This window comes from Camarhynchus parvulus, chromosome 2 (assembly GCF_901933205.1).
Source record: "Camarhynchus parvulus chromosome 2, STF_HiC, whole genome shotgun sequence".
NCBI lineage: Eukaryota > Metazoa > Chordata > Aves > Passeriformes > Thraupidae > Camarhynchus > Camarhynchus parvulus.
Window position 1 is genome coordinate 100,436,298 of NC_044572.1, and position 16,642 is coordinate 100,452,939.

The 16,642-nt window shown below is 39.5% G+C and overlaps 1 protein-coding gene across 9 annotated transcripts in view; it reads left to right on the plus strand.

Moving 5' to 3' along the window:
* Positions 1–16,642, plus strand: part of PPP4R1 (protein phosphatase 4 regulatory subunit 1) — a 63,427-nt gene that overhangs the window by 777 nt on the left and 46,008 nt on the right. For 5 of the 9 annotated variants that reach the window (XM_030965626.1, XM_030965608.1, XM_030965662.1 and 2 more), the window contains one exon: positions 14,345–14,480. In XM_030965626.1, the coding sequence (XP_030821486.1) occupies positions 14,345–14,480 (136 nt within the window). Of the gene's footprint in view, positions 1–53; positions 6,530–14,344; positions 14,481–16,642 lie in introns of those variants that run through there. The other 4 variants (XM_030965636.1, XM_030965679.1, XM_030965644.1 and 1 more) reach the window with 2 other exon arrangements.

Sequence of the window (16,642 nt, forward strand, 5' to 3'; positions counted from 1 at the left end):
CCGCCCCGGAGGGAGCGAGGGAGGGGGGGAAGGAGGGATGGAGGCAGGGGAGGCTCTGCTTGCGGGGCGGCGTCCCCTCATGGCCCGGGCACGGCAGGGCGCCGGCGGGGAGGAGCAGGAGGAGGCTAGGGCTGCTGCATCTGCAGCAGCATGTGGGTTGCCCGTTCCTTTTATATCTCTGTGTTTTGTATATCTTTTTTTTTGTGTCCCCCATCCTTCCCCCCGTCCACCCCTCCCCCTCAGGCTCTCTCTTCCTTGTGAGGGGTCTGGAGCACATGTCCTGTGAGGAGCAGCTGTGGGAGCTGGGGATGTTTAGCCTGGAGAAAAGAGGCTCCAGGAGGGACCTTACTGCTCTTCACAGCTGCCTGAGCGGAGGTTGTGGCCGGGTGGGAGTCGCTCTCTTCTCCCGGGCAACCAGCGATAGGAGAGAGGCCATGGCCTCAGGCTGCGCCGGGGGAGGCTCAGGCTGGACCCCAGGAGGGATTTGTTCTCAGAAGGGGTGCTTGGATATTGGAATTGACTGGCCAGGAGATGGTGGAGTCACTGTCCCCGGAGGTGATTAAGGAAAGTGGACGTGGCGCTCAGTGGCATGGTCCAGTTGACAGGGTGGCATTTGGTCACAGGTTGGAGAGATGATCTCAGAAGTGTTTTCACACTTAACTGATTCTGTGAGTCCTGACACCGCTGGAGAGATCTGTGGAGAAGAGTTGATGTCAGGGTGCAAAGTCGCAGAATTGTGGCCAGGGTGGTGCAAAAATTACTAGCTCAGGGCTGAGAAGCCTTAGCATGGCAGACTAGGATGTTACTCAGATGAGAAGGTGTCTGTTGATCGTGTCAGTACTGAGGGAGTTTCTTGGAAGCAGAGGAGGATGAATTTTGGGTGGAAAGTGAAAATGGAGGCAGAGGCAGGCACCTGCCGTGGGTGTGCAGACCCCCTGGTTGCTGCCTGAAGGTGTTGTGTTGGCTGTGCAGTCTGCAGGGCATCCTCTCACCGGGGCTGGAGTGCAGGAAAAACGCCTTGTGTTTTGTGGCTTACATTTTTAGAGGAGAGCTATTTAAACTTTTCAGGATTTAACTGATACATCTTCTTTTTCACGTTTGTCAGCTGACATTTAGAAGGCTCCTATTGTGCTTTGCCTTGCACAAAGAGGGAGCCTTTCCCTCAGGCTTTTTTTTTTTAATTCAGTGTGATAAGTCACTGTTTGAAAACTCTGTCATTACAGAGGACTTTTTCAGAAGGGACACACTTAACAAAAAAATAAAGTGCATTCTTTAGTTTCCACTTAGATTATGGTTTTAATTGACTGTAAGACAGGAATTGAAGTTATCTGTAGTCATTGGTGGGGTGAAAGAAGGTGTGGGTTCCTGGTGCTGGTCTTAATGTTATGGTCTTCAAAAATGAAAAAAAATAAATGCTTGGAGACGTGACTCAGTCCAGATGAGAGCATCCTGAAGGCAGAAACCATAGAAATATAAAGATTTGAAACCTCATTAAAAATTACTGAGGTTTTGATGGAAGTAGATAAAAGCAAATGTCTCAATACTTATGCATGGTATTTTTGGAGGAGAAAAACAGGACTCTCTATGAATCAATATGTGCTGTTTGGATGTAGTTCAGTCACACAGTGGCTTTTATGGTTCTAAATTGTACATGATTTTGTTCTTGGGTGGTGTCTGTGTGCCAAAGAAAAATAATACAGATCAAGGAGACTGTACATATCTAGTCAAAAGTACTGTTTCTTGTGCAGTATTATTTGAAATAGCTGTGCCTTGTACCCCTATACAACATGTTTTACACAATTATGGAAGTGTTTCCAGTTGATTGGTTGCACGTATGAAAGAGACAATTAAAAAAATAAGACACAAAGTTGCAACTGCTGCCTGAACCCCACCCTATACTATCCTTCTGTTGGAAATATTTCAAATGTTTGCAGCTCTTTCAAGTAGCAGGGTTAGACGCTGGTTTAGAGGTGTATTACTGAAGTAGTATAATGCAATAGTGATAAAACTGGAAGTGCTGGCAGCTTTTATGTCTGTGTGATTCTGCCAGCTGCATTCTTGCTAAAAGTGTGCTAAGTTAAAGACAAATAAGAGAAATACTTGCAGGCATACCTGTAGTCCTGGTAGCATAATTTAGGAGGAGGAATCAGATAAATGTAAAATAGTCTGATTGACTGGCTATTTTGAAAAGTGAGCTATGTTTTCAGTAAATTTTTGGGCTTTTAACTGATCCGTTATCAAGCAATAGCAAGACATCTGTGAGGGTGTGCTGGAGAAATCAGGAGTGTTTAAGGCTGGATGCATGTGTCAAGGTCTGGTTTGGACATGTGAAGATGAGTATCTGATTGTGCATATGGCTCAGGACATTTCACTAGATTAGGTATTCATCTGTAGCTCATCAGTAAGCCTAGGTTTGAGTCTGAATTGTGAACATTTTTTGTTGTTGTTGTATTGTTTTGGGTTTTTTTCCCTTTGGTAATGAGAATTTCCAGTGTGATTCAGTGTTTCCTCCTGAAGAAGGAATCATTAAGGTGACTTAAGAGCTCCCTTTTGTTGGTCATGTTCTAAAGCAGTAGGAGAAAGTCCTGGAGCTGAGCAAACAGCCATGCACAGTTCCTGCAGAAAGCAATGAACCAAGCATCTGTGCATCTTTTAGATAGGCAGAGTGAAGAACAGCTGGTTTATGATCCTTGTCTTTTAAGGTTTCTGGAGTCAAGTGTTTTACTGGAAAGTTGGAGTTTAATCAACAACTTGTACAGCTGTACAATTTGTTCTTCTCCTCATTCATTATGCCAACTTGTTAGAAGCTAATTAACCTGAAATATAGAAGAGTAAAATATTATCTCTTTGGAGTGCTGTTTTAATAGCTGCTCGTGAAACAAAGTTTACCTTTTCTCTGAAGAAAACTTGATAAATATTTAGGTTAATGAAACATTCCTAGATTTCAACAGGGAGCAGTAAATCTGCTGTTGGAGTAGTGGAGACCTTCAGAATATATGCTGTGGAAGGCATCTTTTAAAAAAACAACAACCTTCCTTTTGTTGATTTGTTTAAGAGGTCAGAGATTAAACAAGAGCTTTTATAAGAAAGGCTTTCAGAGAGTGGTTGATAAACCAGCTGGATTGACTTTTAAATAATTAATTTCAGCTTTGGTTTGCATTTCTATTTTGAAAGCTTCATATTATTTTTCTGCTCTTGGTTGCTTGGTAACCACTGGAAGGCTCTGATTTTTTTTTCTTGAGGTGAATACATACTTTACACCTGGTACATTAAACAGATGATTGCTTTAAGTAGTTACATAGCTTGCAAATGAAATGGTATTTCAGTATTTTGATTTTAGCTGATATTTCACTTCTGTAGATATAGCTCCTGATGTCAAAGGCTGTGATAATAATTGAAGAAATTCTGGTTCTTCAGGAATTCTTTAGGCAGTGGCTTTTCCTTGTTTGCTTGTTTGAAGTAAAAGGAAAAGTAACCCAAACCCAAGGCAGTGAGTGTACCCTGGCTGAACATACTGAGTGCTAGAAAAGAAAAATTAATTCCTAGATGTGAGTTCTTTCGTGAAAGACAGTTAATTGACTCTAACCCGCCCAAATAAGGAACATACAATTACATTTCATGTATGTAAAGATAAAGCTAAGAAGAATCCTTGTGTGATATTATCCATTAAAGGAAAAAAAGAATAAAGGCACCTCACTCTAAAGACAATAGAGTGAAAATTAAAAAATTCAAAGCGGAAGCCTGAGGAAGAATCTCCATCCCACTACTTGGATTGTTGATTTCCTTGCTCTTCTGTCTGAAATCTTGCACAGTATACAAAAAGTCAGGGAAAATTTGGCTTTTATTCAAATCTTTTGTTTTGTGCCTACAAAATCAAAACAGAGTAGTATAACTGTCTAAGATAAGTACAGAAAAGAAAAGAAAATAGGCAGCAAAAATGGTTGAAAAGCAAACCTGGGCTTGTGGAAAATGAAGCGTTCTTTATGGCTCTTGCCAGACAGTTTGTGTTCCCCCCTCCCCTGGCTGTTTCTGAAGGCTGAGCTGATCAGTCCAGATAGATGAAATGAAACGTACCATGATGCTGACGTCTTTCAGTCTGACCATTGATGTGTGCAGGATGTGTGCTCTGAAAAATAGAGCCATCTGCAATTAGAATTTGGATTTGGGAAGGGGATAGCTTTATTCAACTCAGTATTTTAATTGTGATTTAAATCTGGAGAGAAGAGAAATTTTGATCTGATAACTGGTTTTAATATTGCTTTACATTTGTTTTTGGAAAAAGTCTTTGTTAGTGATAGCTGACAGCTGCATTTGCGTGCAATGTCAGGACTTCTGGTAGTTGCAAGTATATGTGCATGCTTTGGTGGTTATGTAGCTTACTCGGATTTTGAAACTTTACCTTTTGCCATTCCTTTTTCTGTACACTTGGTCTCCAGATGTTTTAACTAAAAATGCAGAAAATTGAGTTTTACTATCTACACATTGTTTAGACAGTTCTAGTTTAGAACTATTAAAAATGGGTTTTTACATATATATATATATATATGTATATATATATACAGATACTCCTGTGCCTAAACTTGTTTTCTATAGCGCTTATTGCTTTATTTCTTTAGCAATAAGGTAGTTTTTGCAATTGGCAAATCTAATGTTACTGTTTGGATTTTACTAGTGCATGAAACAGTTCTAAAAACTAAAAACAGAATAGTGATGATCCAACGTAGGTGTATTTTTATTATTGAGCTCTTTTCCATTGATTAAAAAGGGAGGACAGGTCTTCCTAGCCTCTCCTCCCAGCAGGCTTCTCAGTGAGTGGAACATTTTTTTAGCTGAGTTGAAGAAAATTCTCTTTGTGCATCTGTAGATGTCAAAAGCTGTTTTATCATTGATGCTATGTTCTCTTTCCAGGTGATGAGCAAATCATCTGGCATTAGCAGTGAGCTTGTGTTGGTTGAATGCTTTTAATTAAATTATTCTCTTAGACTTAGGGTAGGGCACAAGCCTCTTTCAAAATGGAAGCTAATTTAATTTTTTTTAACCTTTTTTAATGATAATTTAAGTTTAAAAAAGTTGTTTTTTTCTTTGTTGTTGTTTTGTTTTTATAAAATCAGTCTGTATTTCCCTGCGGTGTCAAATCACAGTCACAGCTTGATGCTGTGTAGTAGTTTTTATTCTCTGGTAGTGAATTATGCTGGCATAACATGCATTCAATATATTAAAATTCACCTTCCCTTTCCCACAGCTGTACATAGTAATATCAGAAGCTGTTGCACTGTGGCTTCTTTGTTCCTTTACCACAGAATAAGAATTAGCAGATTTTGTTATGCTGGTAGTTATTTTGTATAGGCTGCACATTGTGTCACTCTTAGACTTAATTCCAGATTTGAGTACAGCTAAATTTCCAACATGAGGTTCAGATGCCCAGTTGCAGTACTGACCTTTTGGTCCCATCAGAGTCTGAGCTCTGGTGAGAGTGCTGAGATAGTCTGAGTTACTGCGTTGGCATTTAAACATTGCAAAAAAGTAATAACAGAAATTACTGGCAGACTTTCTGTAGTGATTGGAATCAGTTCTCTGGTGTGACTGAGATTCTGCTCCTTTGGGAATCCAATAACCGTTCCTTAATGCTAATGAAGCACACTTGTTAAGTCCCTTGTTTTCCCTGGAGATCAGGGTTTAATTCTCCCAAAACTTCAGTTCATTTCTTTGTCTTTTAATGTGGTGATTGACCCTTATAGAAACTGGGAGACTCAGGTGGATGGCTGTGTCCCCATGGAATTCTGGTGTTAGTGGTCTCAGGTGGGGTAATGGTTAGTCTCTTTCTCCAGCAACCTCTTCGGATCCTAGAGAAAAGAAGATGATGTGAGGAAAGGATTGTGCTTGATTTGATGTAGGCTAATGAACCTTTCTTGTGCAGCTGCACATTTTTTCTCCATTACACCTAGTAGAGGATCGAAGAAGTAATTTTCTAGGCTTTCAGCTTTCTGAAGCCACTAGCATCACTTCTGATGTGGGAATGTGCTTTTCACCAGCCAACTTTTATTATCCCATCTCTGGCAGGGATCCTCAGTTAAGGTTGCCAGCTTTTTTTTTTTTCATTGTCTTATGATTTATCTTCCAGGGCTTTGGATATTCTCCTCCTTCTCCTTTCTCTCCCACTTGCAGCTAAAAAACAGGGAGTGAAAGAGTCAGGAAGGAGCTGGAAATGTTCAAAATCCTAGGCTTAAGATAGTGAAACCTTGGTGCTTGCTGTTATTTCTGACTGCTGACCTATTGTGGAGCTGGCAGACTGCAGTGTGTTGAAGCTGAAATGCTTTTCTTTCCTATGTGTGCCTTTTGCTGCTAAGGCTTTCCCTCTGTGTGGGCAGGAGGTTTTCATTGCAAGAGTTATAACATGAGCAGAACTGGATGAAAGGATAGCTTCTGCTCTGAGAGCTGGAGGAACAGTTCCCTCTTTGGAAGACCCAGCCAGGGACAGCTGCTCCTAAAGGTTCCCAGAATATCAGTGCTCCTCTGTCTGCTTTAGAAGGTACAGTATAAGAGAAATTAATGTGGCTGTTCCTTGGTTTGAGAGGGATGCTGCAGTTCTTTCTGGCAGTAGGGTGTTAAAACCCTACTGGACAGGTTAAAAAAGTGTCAGGGTATGTTTATGAAGAGTGTTTGTTTGCAACAGTGGACCAACAGCGCTGACAGTTGAGACTACTGGTTTGGTGGGTTTTTTACTGTGTTTAAGGTAAAGAAAATAGAGAGGCAAATAATAGCATAACTATGGGTTATTCTCTGTACAGTTTCTGGAAAAGCTAAATAGGTTAATGTATAAAATGGATGTGGTATGTGAGTGATATTGCAGGCTGTTGAAACATTTTTCTCTGATAAACAAATCCGCTTAGGGAATTTTTTTTGTGTTGTTGCCATAGTGCCTGAACAGTTCCCAAATATTTGAATGGAGGAGAGACTACCTTTTCCTTCCTCTCTAGCCTACAGGAGGAACAGCTTGATTAGTCTGTAGGGATGCATGCTTGTGCAAGCAATGTAAACATTAAATTGCATTGAAATGAACACCCATGAACACCCCAGCCATGTTCATACTTTTTCTAAGAGTGAATCTGCTGCATTCTGTCCTGCTCAACCTTCTCCCATAGACCAGTTTTAGACTTTATACTGAGCATAGACAGGAAGAGTGTGGAGAGCTGCAACAGGAATTTCTCTGTATGCCCAGGAGACACAGATGTTTATCCCACCTAGGGTTTTGAAAGCTGTCAAGCAGTGTCTCAAGAACATTGTCTGGGATTTAAGCGGAGAAAGGAAAAGTGCAGTTAGAAGGTTGAAAGGGATTTATGTTGCAAACCCATGTTTTAGAGCTTATGGATGTCCCAGTTGTAGGGCTTGCCTTCAGCATTTAGCCCAAGTGTATTTTAGTTACTGCGATGATGCTGTCAAAGTCCCTGCACAGTGCGGCAGCACTTGTAGCTGATGTATCATAACTCAGGGTGTCACATCAAGCGTTGCAAAGCTTGGTCAAGTCTTTGGAGTGTTTGAGCTTCAGCTGCTTGCTTCATGTCTCTCTTCCTTTTAATTAGTCCAATGTTAAGGCACATATAGTTTGAACTTGGTGGTTTTGTGTGTACCAGATACCCAGTTGTGTGGCAGAATTTGAGCATGGCCCCAAGCGCAGTGAATGCACGTATCCTGTTTTGGTAGGACCAGAGAGAACATGTTGGTTGAAGATGGAAGTAGGATTTTCCTCCCAGTGCTACAAAATTCTCGGTCAGTCATGAGGTCAGTTAAAAATCCTATGTCCAGCTGTGCTCTGCAGAGAGAAAAGGGATGCCTTTCTTTGACAGCAATGACCTTTTAGAGGAGAAAAAAGTACCTTAAAGGAGCTTCCTACTTGCAGTGGCTGGCTTTTGCTTCCCTCCAGCCTCATTCCACAATTCTTAAGTGCATGCAGTTGTTTGGAAGGGGTAGAAGACAGGGACTTAAATAGCAGGGAACTTGAGTGCCTTGGTGATGGGCGTGACATGCCCCCTACAGGAAATAGGCAGACAGAATATAAACTGTTGATTGTTTTAACTGGTGGCTTGGATGTCCTTCTCTTTGTTCCAGTTTCCTCTGGAGCAGTGTTTGTTGCAGGTCAAACTGTTAATCAGTAGAAGATGCATTCAGCTGTTGCGCAAATAGATTACTAGTGAGCAATATGAGATAGAACTATTCCTTTTTTTTCCAGGCAAATCAGGATTTTCAATGCTGCTTGCTGCCTGAAAGAAGCAAACTTGTGTGTAGCTCCACCTTTTCTTGCTTGAAGAATTTTGTACTGCCCCTTGTTTCCTCTGATGCTTGATGAGAAATGCAGCTCCTGTGGCAGCTTGATAGCTATCTTTTTGTGAAGACCTCTGCTAAATAAAAATTTTCTCATGGCCTGTTACATTTAGACAACTGGGTCTTTAAAATTTGCTGTGTAGTGCTTGCATCAGTTTTGTGTGCAAACAGCTGCTGATTTTTTGATTCCTGTGTCTTTCATCTGCTAAGTGCTCCCCATCCCTAGCCCCCCAAACCTGTACTGAAGCTTTATTTTAAAGAGTTTGCTTTGTCTGTGCTTCTAGCTGTTAGCAAGCTCTGCTATCAAAGTGCTGCATAGGGCTAATGTGGTAATTGTGTCAGAGCTGCTTTGCATTTCCACCTTTCTTATCTTCTTCCTCGCTCCTTCCTCTCTACTCCTTCTGCCCAACCCCCAAACCCAGTCCTGCCGAACTTGGAGTTCAGACAACAGAGTCTGTGAATACAGATGTGGTAACTTGACATTCATAGGAGGCTCAAGTCTGATAGTGCTCCGTGGTTTGATGGGCTAATTTAGGGGAGAAAGACAGAAGGAGAAGAAGGGTGGTTCTTGTTTCTGCTAATATGGTAGGTGGTCTGGAATCTAACATTATCCCTTGCAGTGATGACTTTTGCCAAGTAGAATCATACATCTTGTGGCTTCTCAGTTGCATTTTCAGTCTCAGACTACAGCAGGAGGAAAACAGAGAAAGTAGGTTTTAAGTGTCTCAGGGAAAAAACAGCTCCTGCTTTGTGATGGTGGGTTCTGTGATGACCAGTGAGTGATGCCTGGATGGGGCAGGCAATACGGTAGAATTCAGCATGACAAGCACATTTTGTAAAATTTGTGTGATTGCCATTGCAATAGCTGTTGGTTAGTGTTACTGAAGCAGTGCAATAAATATGTGGTAGCAAATTAATCTGAAATAATGTCACTGATGGGTCTGTGTTGTCACCATGGAACCAGAGCTGGGACGTCGTGCAGTAGCAAAGAGTTAAGAGTAGTGAGTTCAGCTGTGAGCAAATGCAGATATTTAAGCATTAGTGCTCCTGCTGAGCTGAGTTTCTCTTTGCAGCACATCAGATGCAAAGTGATGTTTCTTACAGAAAGTTACATAGAAATGAATGTGTTTACAGTATTGAAGGGCTGAGAATACTACTCGTGTTCTGCAGAAGTCTGAACCTAAGGTGGATTTATTCTCTTGTAGCATGGAAGGCAGTAATTTAGAACAAAACCTGCTACTGTTGTTTTGTGGTCATGATATCAAATGTCTGGGCTCATAAGATTACAATTCTTGCTTTACAGTTAAGCAGAAAAATTACTTGCCTGAACAGCAGAACAGAACTCAGTTCTTTCTGCATATAAGTGCTGTATTATCCTGAATATTCACATGATAACAATTGATGTAGAGTGTAATAAGTAGCTTATACTAAAATTTGTCCATTTTAGTGGATATATCTGCCATATAGTTTTTGCAATAGATCTTGAGAACTCTTTGGGGATACAGAAGATAAAATGAGAGAACTGTTAATGTTAGCTGGAAATCTTGAATCCTTAAAGCTGTTTGTTGTTCAGTTTTCAGAATTGAAAGTTGCTTATGTTTTTAAATTGACTTCTTGTCACTGAGTTTCTGTGCCAAAACAAAGAAGAATATGTTTCTGCCATGGGGCTCATAGGAAGTACAGAAGAGCAAGAAGAGTACATATAGGCCTTGTTACTGAACAGTCTATGGCACAGAATTGTTCCTGCATTATTAAATAAGAAAAAATAGTAGTTATGTTTTTCAAATGTGATTTTGTGCGCCTCTGTAAAAGATTCAGTATGAGAGATCTTTGTGAAAGATACTATCAGGGTGAGATATGTTGCAGAAAAACCAACTCCCTTGAAAATTGGCCTAGAGGCTGTGGTTTTATAGGAGACTGAGTTTTAAATGGACCTCTGTTTTGTTGTTGTATGCTCAGCCAAGCTTGGCAGTGGTTGACTAAGCACCCCTAAATGTAGTCTGCCTCAGCAAGATTGCTGTATAGTTCACATTAGTTAATAACTGTGTCACATTATTGTATCCTTGCCATAAAACAGAGGGGAGCTTAAGGGAAATAGGAGAGCTTAAAGCAGGGAATGTTAATATACATTTTCACACAGTACAGTATGGACCAGGTACAAGATAGATAGACAAGCTTGAGCAACTTCTACAAAAAACCACTCAAATGTTTTGGTAGGAAAATCAAGGTACACACAGGAGGAGTTACTTGGCTTCTGTGATAACAACAGAAGTTAATGGCAGTCAGACGTGGAAGCAAAAGGCCGTACCTGTCTTGTTACATGATGCTTCCTTGTGTTTAGCAGTCATTGTATAGAGTTTTGAAGAGAAACTTGCAAACTTTGTCTGGATAAATGATGAATGTATTCAGTTTGCTCTGCTTTGGTACTTGAATGTATGGAAATAGAAGCGCTGTGGTTACATTTGACATCATTGTACAATTGCTGTTTCTCCTCTTGACACCACTAGTGACTTTGAACTCCTGGGATAGCGAGTTCTTATGGAAACTCCTGTTTTCTCTAGCTCTACTTTTGCATGCTTACATGTGAGCACCTAAGACCAGGTTAGAAAGTAGTAAAGGCTCTGCACTAGCAATAGTTTTCAGTGGTGTCTTGTAGCTTATATGCTTTCTGTGGATTTGGTCCATACTTGTATCTGTTTGAAAAAGTGGAGAAAAATAAGAAAATTGACCCACAGTTTTTCTGCAGTAGGTAAGTAGTACACGGCCCTGTTACCTGCTCTGCATTCTGAAGCGGGAAGAAATTTGTGTGTTCTGCATTTGAATCAGGCAAAATTTGTACTGGTTTTGACCAGCATGGAGTTAAATTTCTCTATAATACCTTATCTGGGACAATGTTTTGGATTTGTGCTGAAACTAGTGTTGATTAATCACTGATGCGTTAGTTACTGTTGAAGACAGAGCTTAAACACTGTCAGGCCCTTTTCTATTCCTCATGGTGCCCTCCCAGTGAATAGGTTGGAAATGTGCAAAGTATCCCCTTATTAGGTACTGTGGAGAACTTTAATGCTGTCCCAGCGAAAACTGCTACACTTGTGTTGTCTAGGGGTGTGGCTTGCATTGGTAAAATTCACAGAAGGTCCTGCGGTACTTAGTCGATTAAGTGCTCAAAGCTGGGTGGCAATATTCAGTTCACAGCCCTTTTGGTCACTGTTTTGGTGTAATGTGGAGGGAATAGCACAGTGACTTGGTTAATTAAATAATGCGAAGTGTGTTCTTATGCATTTTAGATGAGGAGTGGTCAGGTGTTGGTGATTGATGTTTGTGGTGCGTTGAAGACCAGCATCCACATGAGGGGCTTTGTTGGAATGGGAGTTCTTTGTTAGAATGGACTGTCTCTTTTGACTTGCACAGATTTTGAGAAAGTGAAAAATAAGTGTGTAATGTAACTGTAACAGCACTTTACTAGAACTATAATACTTCATGTGCTGATTGATCTATTTTTACCACCCTTTTCTTCCGTGTATTATAGTTGTGTTAGTCAAGATGCTGTCATTTGAATGATCTCTTCTGTGACTATGAGCTGAGATGCTGGAATTATTTAAATAATAAATGTTGTTTGGTAGCAGAGGCACATCAAGCTCAATGTAGTGCTAAGCCTAATTTTACAATTCATAAACTCAGCAGAGCAAAATCCACACAACTCACAGTTTGAACTAGTAGGAGACTTCAAACAGATAAATTGTAAGCAGATGCTCATATTTTTATCATTGGTATTTACATCTGATATTGAGTGGATTTAGCAGTTGGATTGACTTAACTGGTTTCATAAGGCAAAAACTGTAGAAAAATAAATGTAGAGGGTACAAGGACAAACATAGAACAAGGCTGAGGTTGGGAACAGGGAAATTGAGTGAGTAAAATTGGTGGTGCATGTAATGGTCAGCGTTTTATTTTTTTGTATTCATGAGTTTGATAGCTAAGTAACTATTGTCAGCAGTATAGTTATTTTTATGTTGGTATTTTGACACAGTTTCTTTAATTTATGTTTTTAAATTTACAGTATGATCAACAGACACTGAAATAGAAAAATAGGACCCTGTCATAGAAGTAATTTCACGGTCTGGTTTGGAGAGAAAGACGCTGAGTGGTGACTTCATCACTTTCTGTAGATTCCTGAGAATGGGAAGTGGAGAAGGAAGTGATTTAAGTTTTGGTCAGCCCTGAGGTGGTTGGGCAGTTGAACTGGATCATAGTTGAAGATTTCTTCCACTGAAATAGTCTAGGTGTGACACGGCAGAACTAAAAGCACAGAAAAATCCTTGCTTTCAGTTGGATTTGTGGGTTGAATTAAAGGCCTATGAAAGGATGTAGCCTGTTCCTTGTTAACTTAACCTGGCATAAAGTCCTAGCTTGCACTATGAGTTCATTTTTACTCGCCTCCCACTTCCTGTGAAAATAAAACAGATTCTTGCAAAAAGCCCAAACTAAACAACAAAAATTAAACCCAAACAAACCCACAGACCCAAACCAAACACAAGTTCAAACAGTTATGTAAACCTGGAGTTGCTAAACACTTTCCCTTTGTGTTGCAATAGCTTTTTGCAGCTGATCTTTCTTTTCAGCCTTCCCTTCCTCGCCCTGCAGTTTGTTATTCTATCCTCTACCTTACAAATATCTAACACCACTAATTCCCCTTCTCAGATTGCTCTTCCATTTCCTTTGGCTCCTAGTACACTTTCTTCCTTTCTCCCATCTCTTAGATTGCTCTTACGCTCTTGCTCTTTCCTCATCACTTTTTCATTTGATTTCTGGCAAGAATTTCATGTCCTATCAGCAACTGCAAAATCTGGTCTTTTGTGCAAGGACAGGATCAGTTGATGTCCATTGATTCCCTATGTAGAAAATGGGAGAATTACTTCATTTGTAAAAGGGTGCCATTACCTTAGTTTATGTCTAAAAATATAATTCTCCCAGAGCTCAGTGTTTGTCTTTTGACATTTGAAGTACAGTAAGGAAGATGTTCGGGCAGTGGTAGCTGTTTATGCATACTGAATGTTGAAAATAATGACACTATTTGGTAAGCAATTTATGTAGCACAGCATAATTGTGTGGAAGGTAGAGGACAGAAATATTTTTTCTTCCTTTTGTAGAGTTCATTTAAAAAAAGTTGTTGTTGGACCTGTAGGTCTGCATTCTGATCTTCTCTATTTGCAAGTTCTGAAAAGGCATTTCAGGGAGATTTGGATAGACTGAAGAGTAGGGGTAGTGTATGGTTGTGTTGTGTTTTCAGGACTAATGGAGGTGACCTTTCCAACAGGTGATCTCATTTGCAGCCAGAAGTGTGTGTTTGCTATGGGACTGAGTTTTAGAGCAGTTTTGAGGGCATACAGAAACTAAAAAGTGGTAATTCAAATCTTAATTCTTAAGCAGTTCTACAGAACAGGATTGGACTTCCTTCCACTTCTTTGGTTCTATGTCGATAAATGTTGTATATGAAGTTCCTGATTATTTGCTCGTTAATAATTATGAAGTAATTAAAGTGATTTGTGCCCATTTTATTTGGTAGCCAGATCTAGCATCACACTGATTTTTTTTTACATGGCTAGTTTAGATTTTTCTGTTTTAGAACAAAGTCTTTTTGTTCTCTTAGATCATGTTGTATAAACTTTGGGCTACCTGCAGCTATGATTTGAGTTCGTGTCTTCAAAAAGCTGACTTTACAATTAGATAAAAGTAATTTGCTTGAGAAAAATATAAGGTATAAAAATACTCAGGAAGTTTAGTGATGAATCTTACTTGGGAACTTAGAGAAAATGACTCAAAATCCATTTATACATCATCAGTCACACTTGTATAGAAAAGACTTTATGGGGGCTGGGGGAGCTGGTGGGAACAATGTGATGCAGTTACTAAATATGTTGTCAATGGGACCTTGCCTAGACTTCTGTATTTCAGACCAACAACAGACATCATTTTAGTGTCAAACTACTGTGATTATAAGGAATATTTCTGATGTCTCTGATAGTTGGTGTGGATGACTACAGCTCAGAGTCTGATGTGATTATTATACCTTCAGCCCTGGACTTTGTCTCACAAGATGAGATGTTGACGCCTTTGGGAAGATTGGACAAGTACGCTGCAAGTGAGAACATATTTAACAGGTATGCTTTTTAAATGTCTGTCTGGCTAATGGTATGCAAACTATTCATCTGATTCAAATCTGACTGAAGTTAATTTGCATGGAATACAAATAATTTCAAAAAACCCAACACCTTTATGAAACTTCAGTTTCCACCCCTCCTTCTGTTTGCTCATTTGCCTCCTACTTAGAGAGAGCAAAATATTAATCATAACAGAAAAACATTAGTTCACCTTTTAAGCAACTGTAGTAAAGGACTTCTTGAACTTCTTCCTTAATTGGAGAACATAATTTAGGTTTTTTTGCAGATGCTAACATTCCTGTTGGCACAGGACTGTAAGGTGATAGTAAACTCCATCCATAGTTGTGTGAAAATAAGTTTAAGAAAATACTTCATGAACGGTCAGGAGAGCATAATGAACAGCCAGGAGATTGCCAGGAGAAAGCCAAGAACTTTATTTCAGAATCAGTCTCCTCTGTAGTTTACAGCTTGAGTATTGCTGCTTCTGGTTATTGAAAGTGAACTTGCCCAGTTAATGCTGTGTTCTGCATTTTCCCCTTTTTATTTCTGTAATGCCACTGAGATGGTTGTTTCATTTAAAAGCACAGGTATTGTAGCATACTTCAGACAGACACACATCCCACCCCTTCCCCTTGCACTCAGATGCTCTGCACTCAAATGGAGAAGTTCAAACCCACAGTTTATTTTAATTGGAACTGTAAACAGTAACATGATCACAGAAATGTATAAAATATGTTAACATTGAGATTTTCTAGTATTTTATTTGAACATGGTTTAGTTTGGGCTTCAAGTAAGCTTTTGATGAAGCGTGTTTGCTTTAATGTTGAATTCTTAATACAGTAATATGCAGAAGCAAAGTCTGTGATCAACCACCCAATAGGATAGGCTCTGTTTTGTTGTTCATGGCCTGGGTTTGGAAAGGATTTAGCCCTGTTCTTAACTTTAGTCACGTGAACTGTACTTAAAATTCCACACTACATGTGTGAGCATACCATTGAATCAAAGCTGAAAATTGCAGAATGGTTTCTCTTGTTATAACCTGCATAAACCTGTATGCACATATAAGTTCTGAAATACACGCCATTTTCAAATTTTGTTTTTTCCTGAAATCCAAAATTGCTGTATTTTACAATTTAAGATGAAATTGACACTCGTACTACCAGGAGAGAGTTTTTGCATGTTTTGACTTTTCATGGAGAGGGAGGGAAGAGGAGCTTTCAGGGCTCCAGGTGACAATTGTATAATAAAAGCCAGCAGGGAGGAGAACAAACTCAGAAACTCAAGTTGAGTATCTTGAGAAACTCAAGTTGTGTATCTTGAATTTTAACCAACAGTGCTGTTCCTCATATTTTACTTGCCCACCTAAGAAAAAACTGTGTCTGATTTTTTAGTATGGATTGCACTGGATATGGGCATGCATAAACTGGGAATCCTTTTAATTGCTCTATCCAGCTTTATGCATCCTGTGCTTTCCTGCAGGGGAAGGTGGTCAGAGTAACTAGTTTTTCCTGATTTTTTTTCCCTGTGTTTGCTTGTTTGGATTATTTCTGCTGGTACAAACATTTTTTAATCCTAGCTCTCTTTGTAGGCTTATTGTGTTATGTGGCATAAGAAAATACAGGAAGTAGCAAATGATAATTATTAGTGGTATAACTGAGTAGCACTTAGATCACAATAAATGATAGTGACTACTGCAGTCAGTTTATGATGATTCAGCATTAGTCAGTCTCAGAATAATGGGAGGGATTTCTGCTAAGCAGAGGAACTGGAGCATTTAATACGAAAAAGATTAATTAAATTACATTTGCTTATTCCTATGTCTTAGTATGGTATCAGCACATCCAATTACTGATGAGTAGTTTAATAGTTTTAAAATACTATGATTGAGTTAATAATGTTTCAGTTGTTTCTGTGACCTGGAACCTACATTTATGTGGAAGCTTCATGTTACACATTCCAAATTCTTGAAACATAATCATTGAATCTGGGTAAATTAGGGTAAGATTTTTTTCCCCCCTTTAATTGGATGAATTTGCTTTTAGTGTGGCAGGTTTTGATCTTTAAATTTCATTTTAGATACTATTTCTCTTTGCATTTGGTTTTATTATCCCTTTCTATCTGGTTAATCACCTACCTGTGCAGCATATTTGCAGCCTGTGATT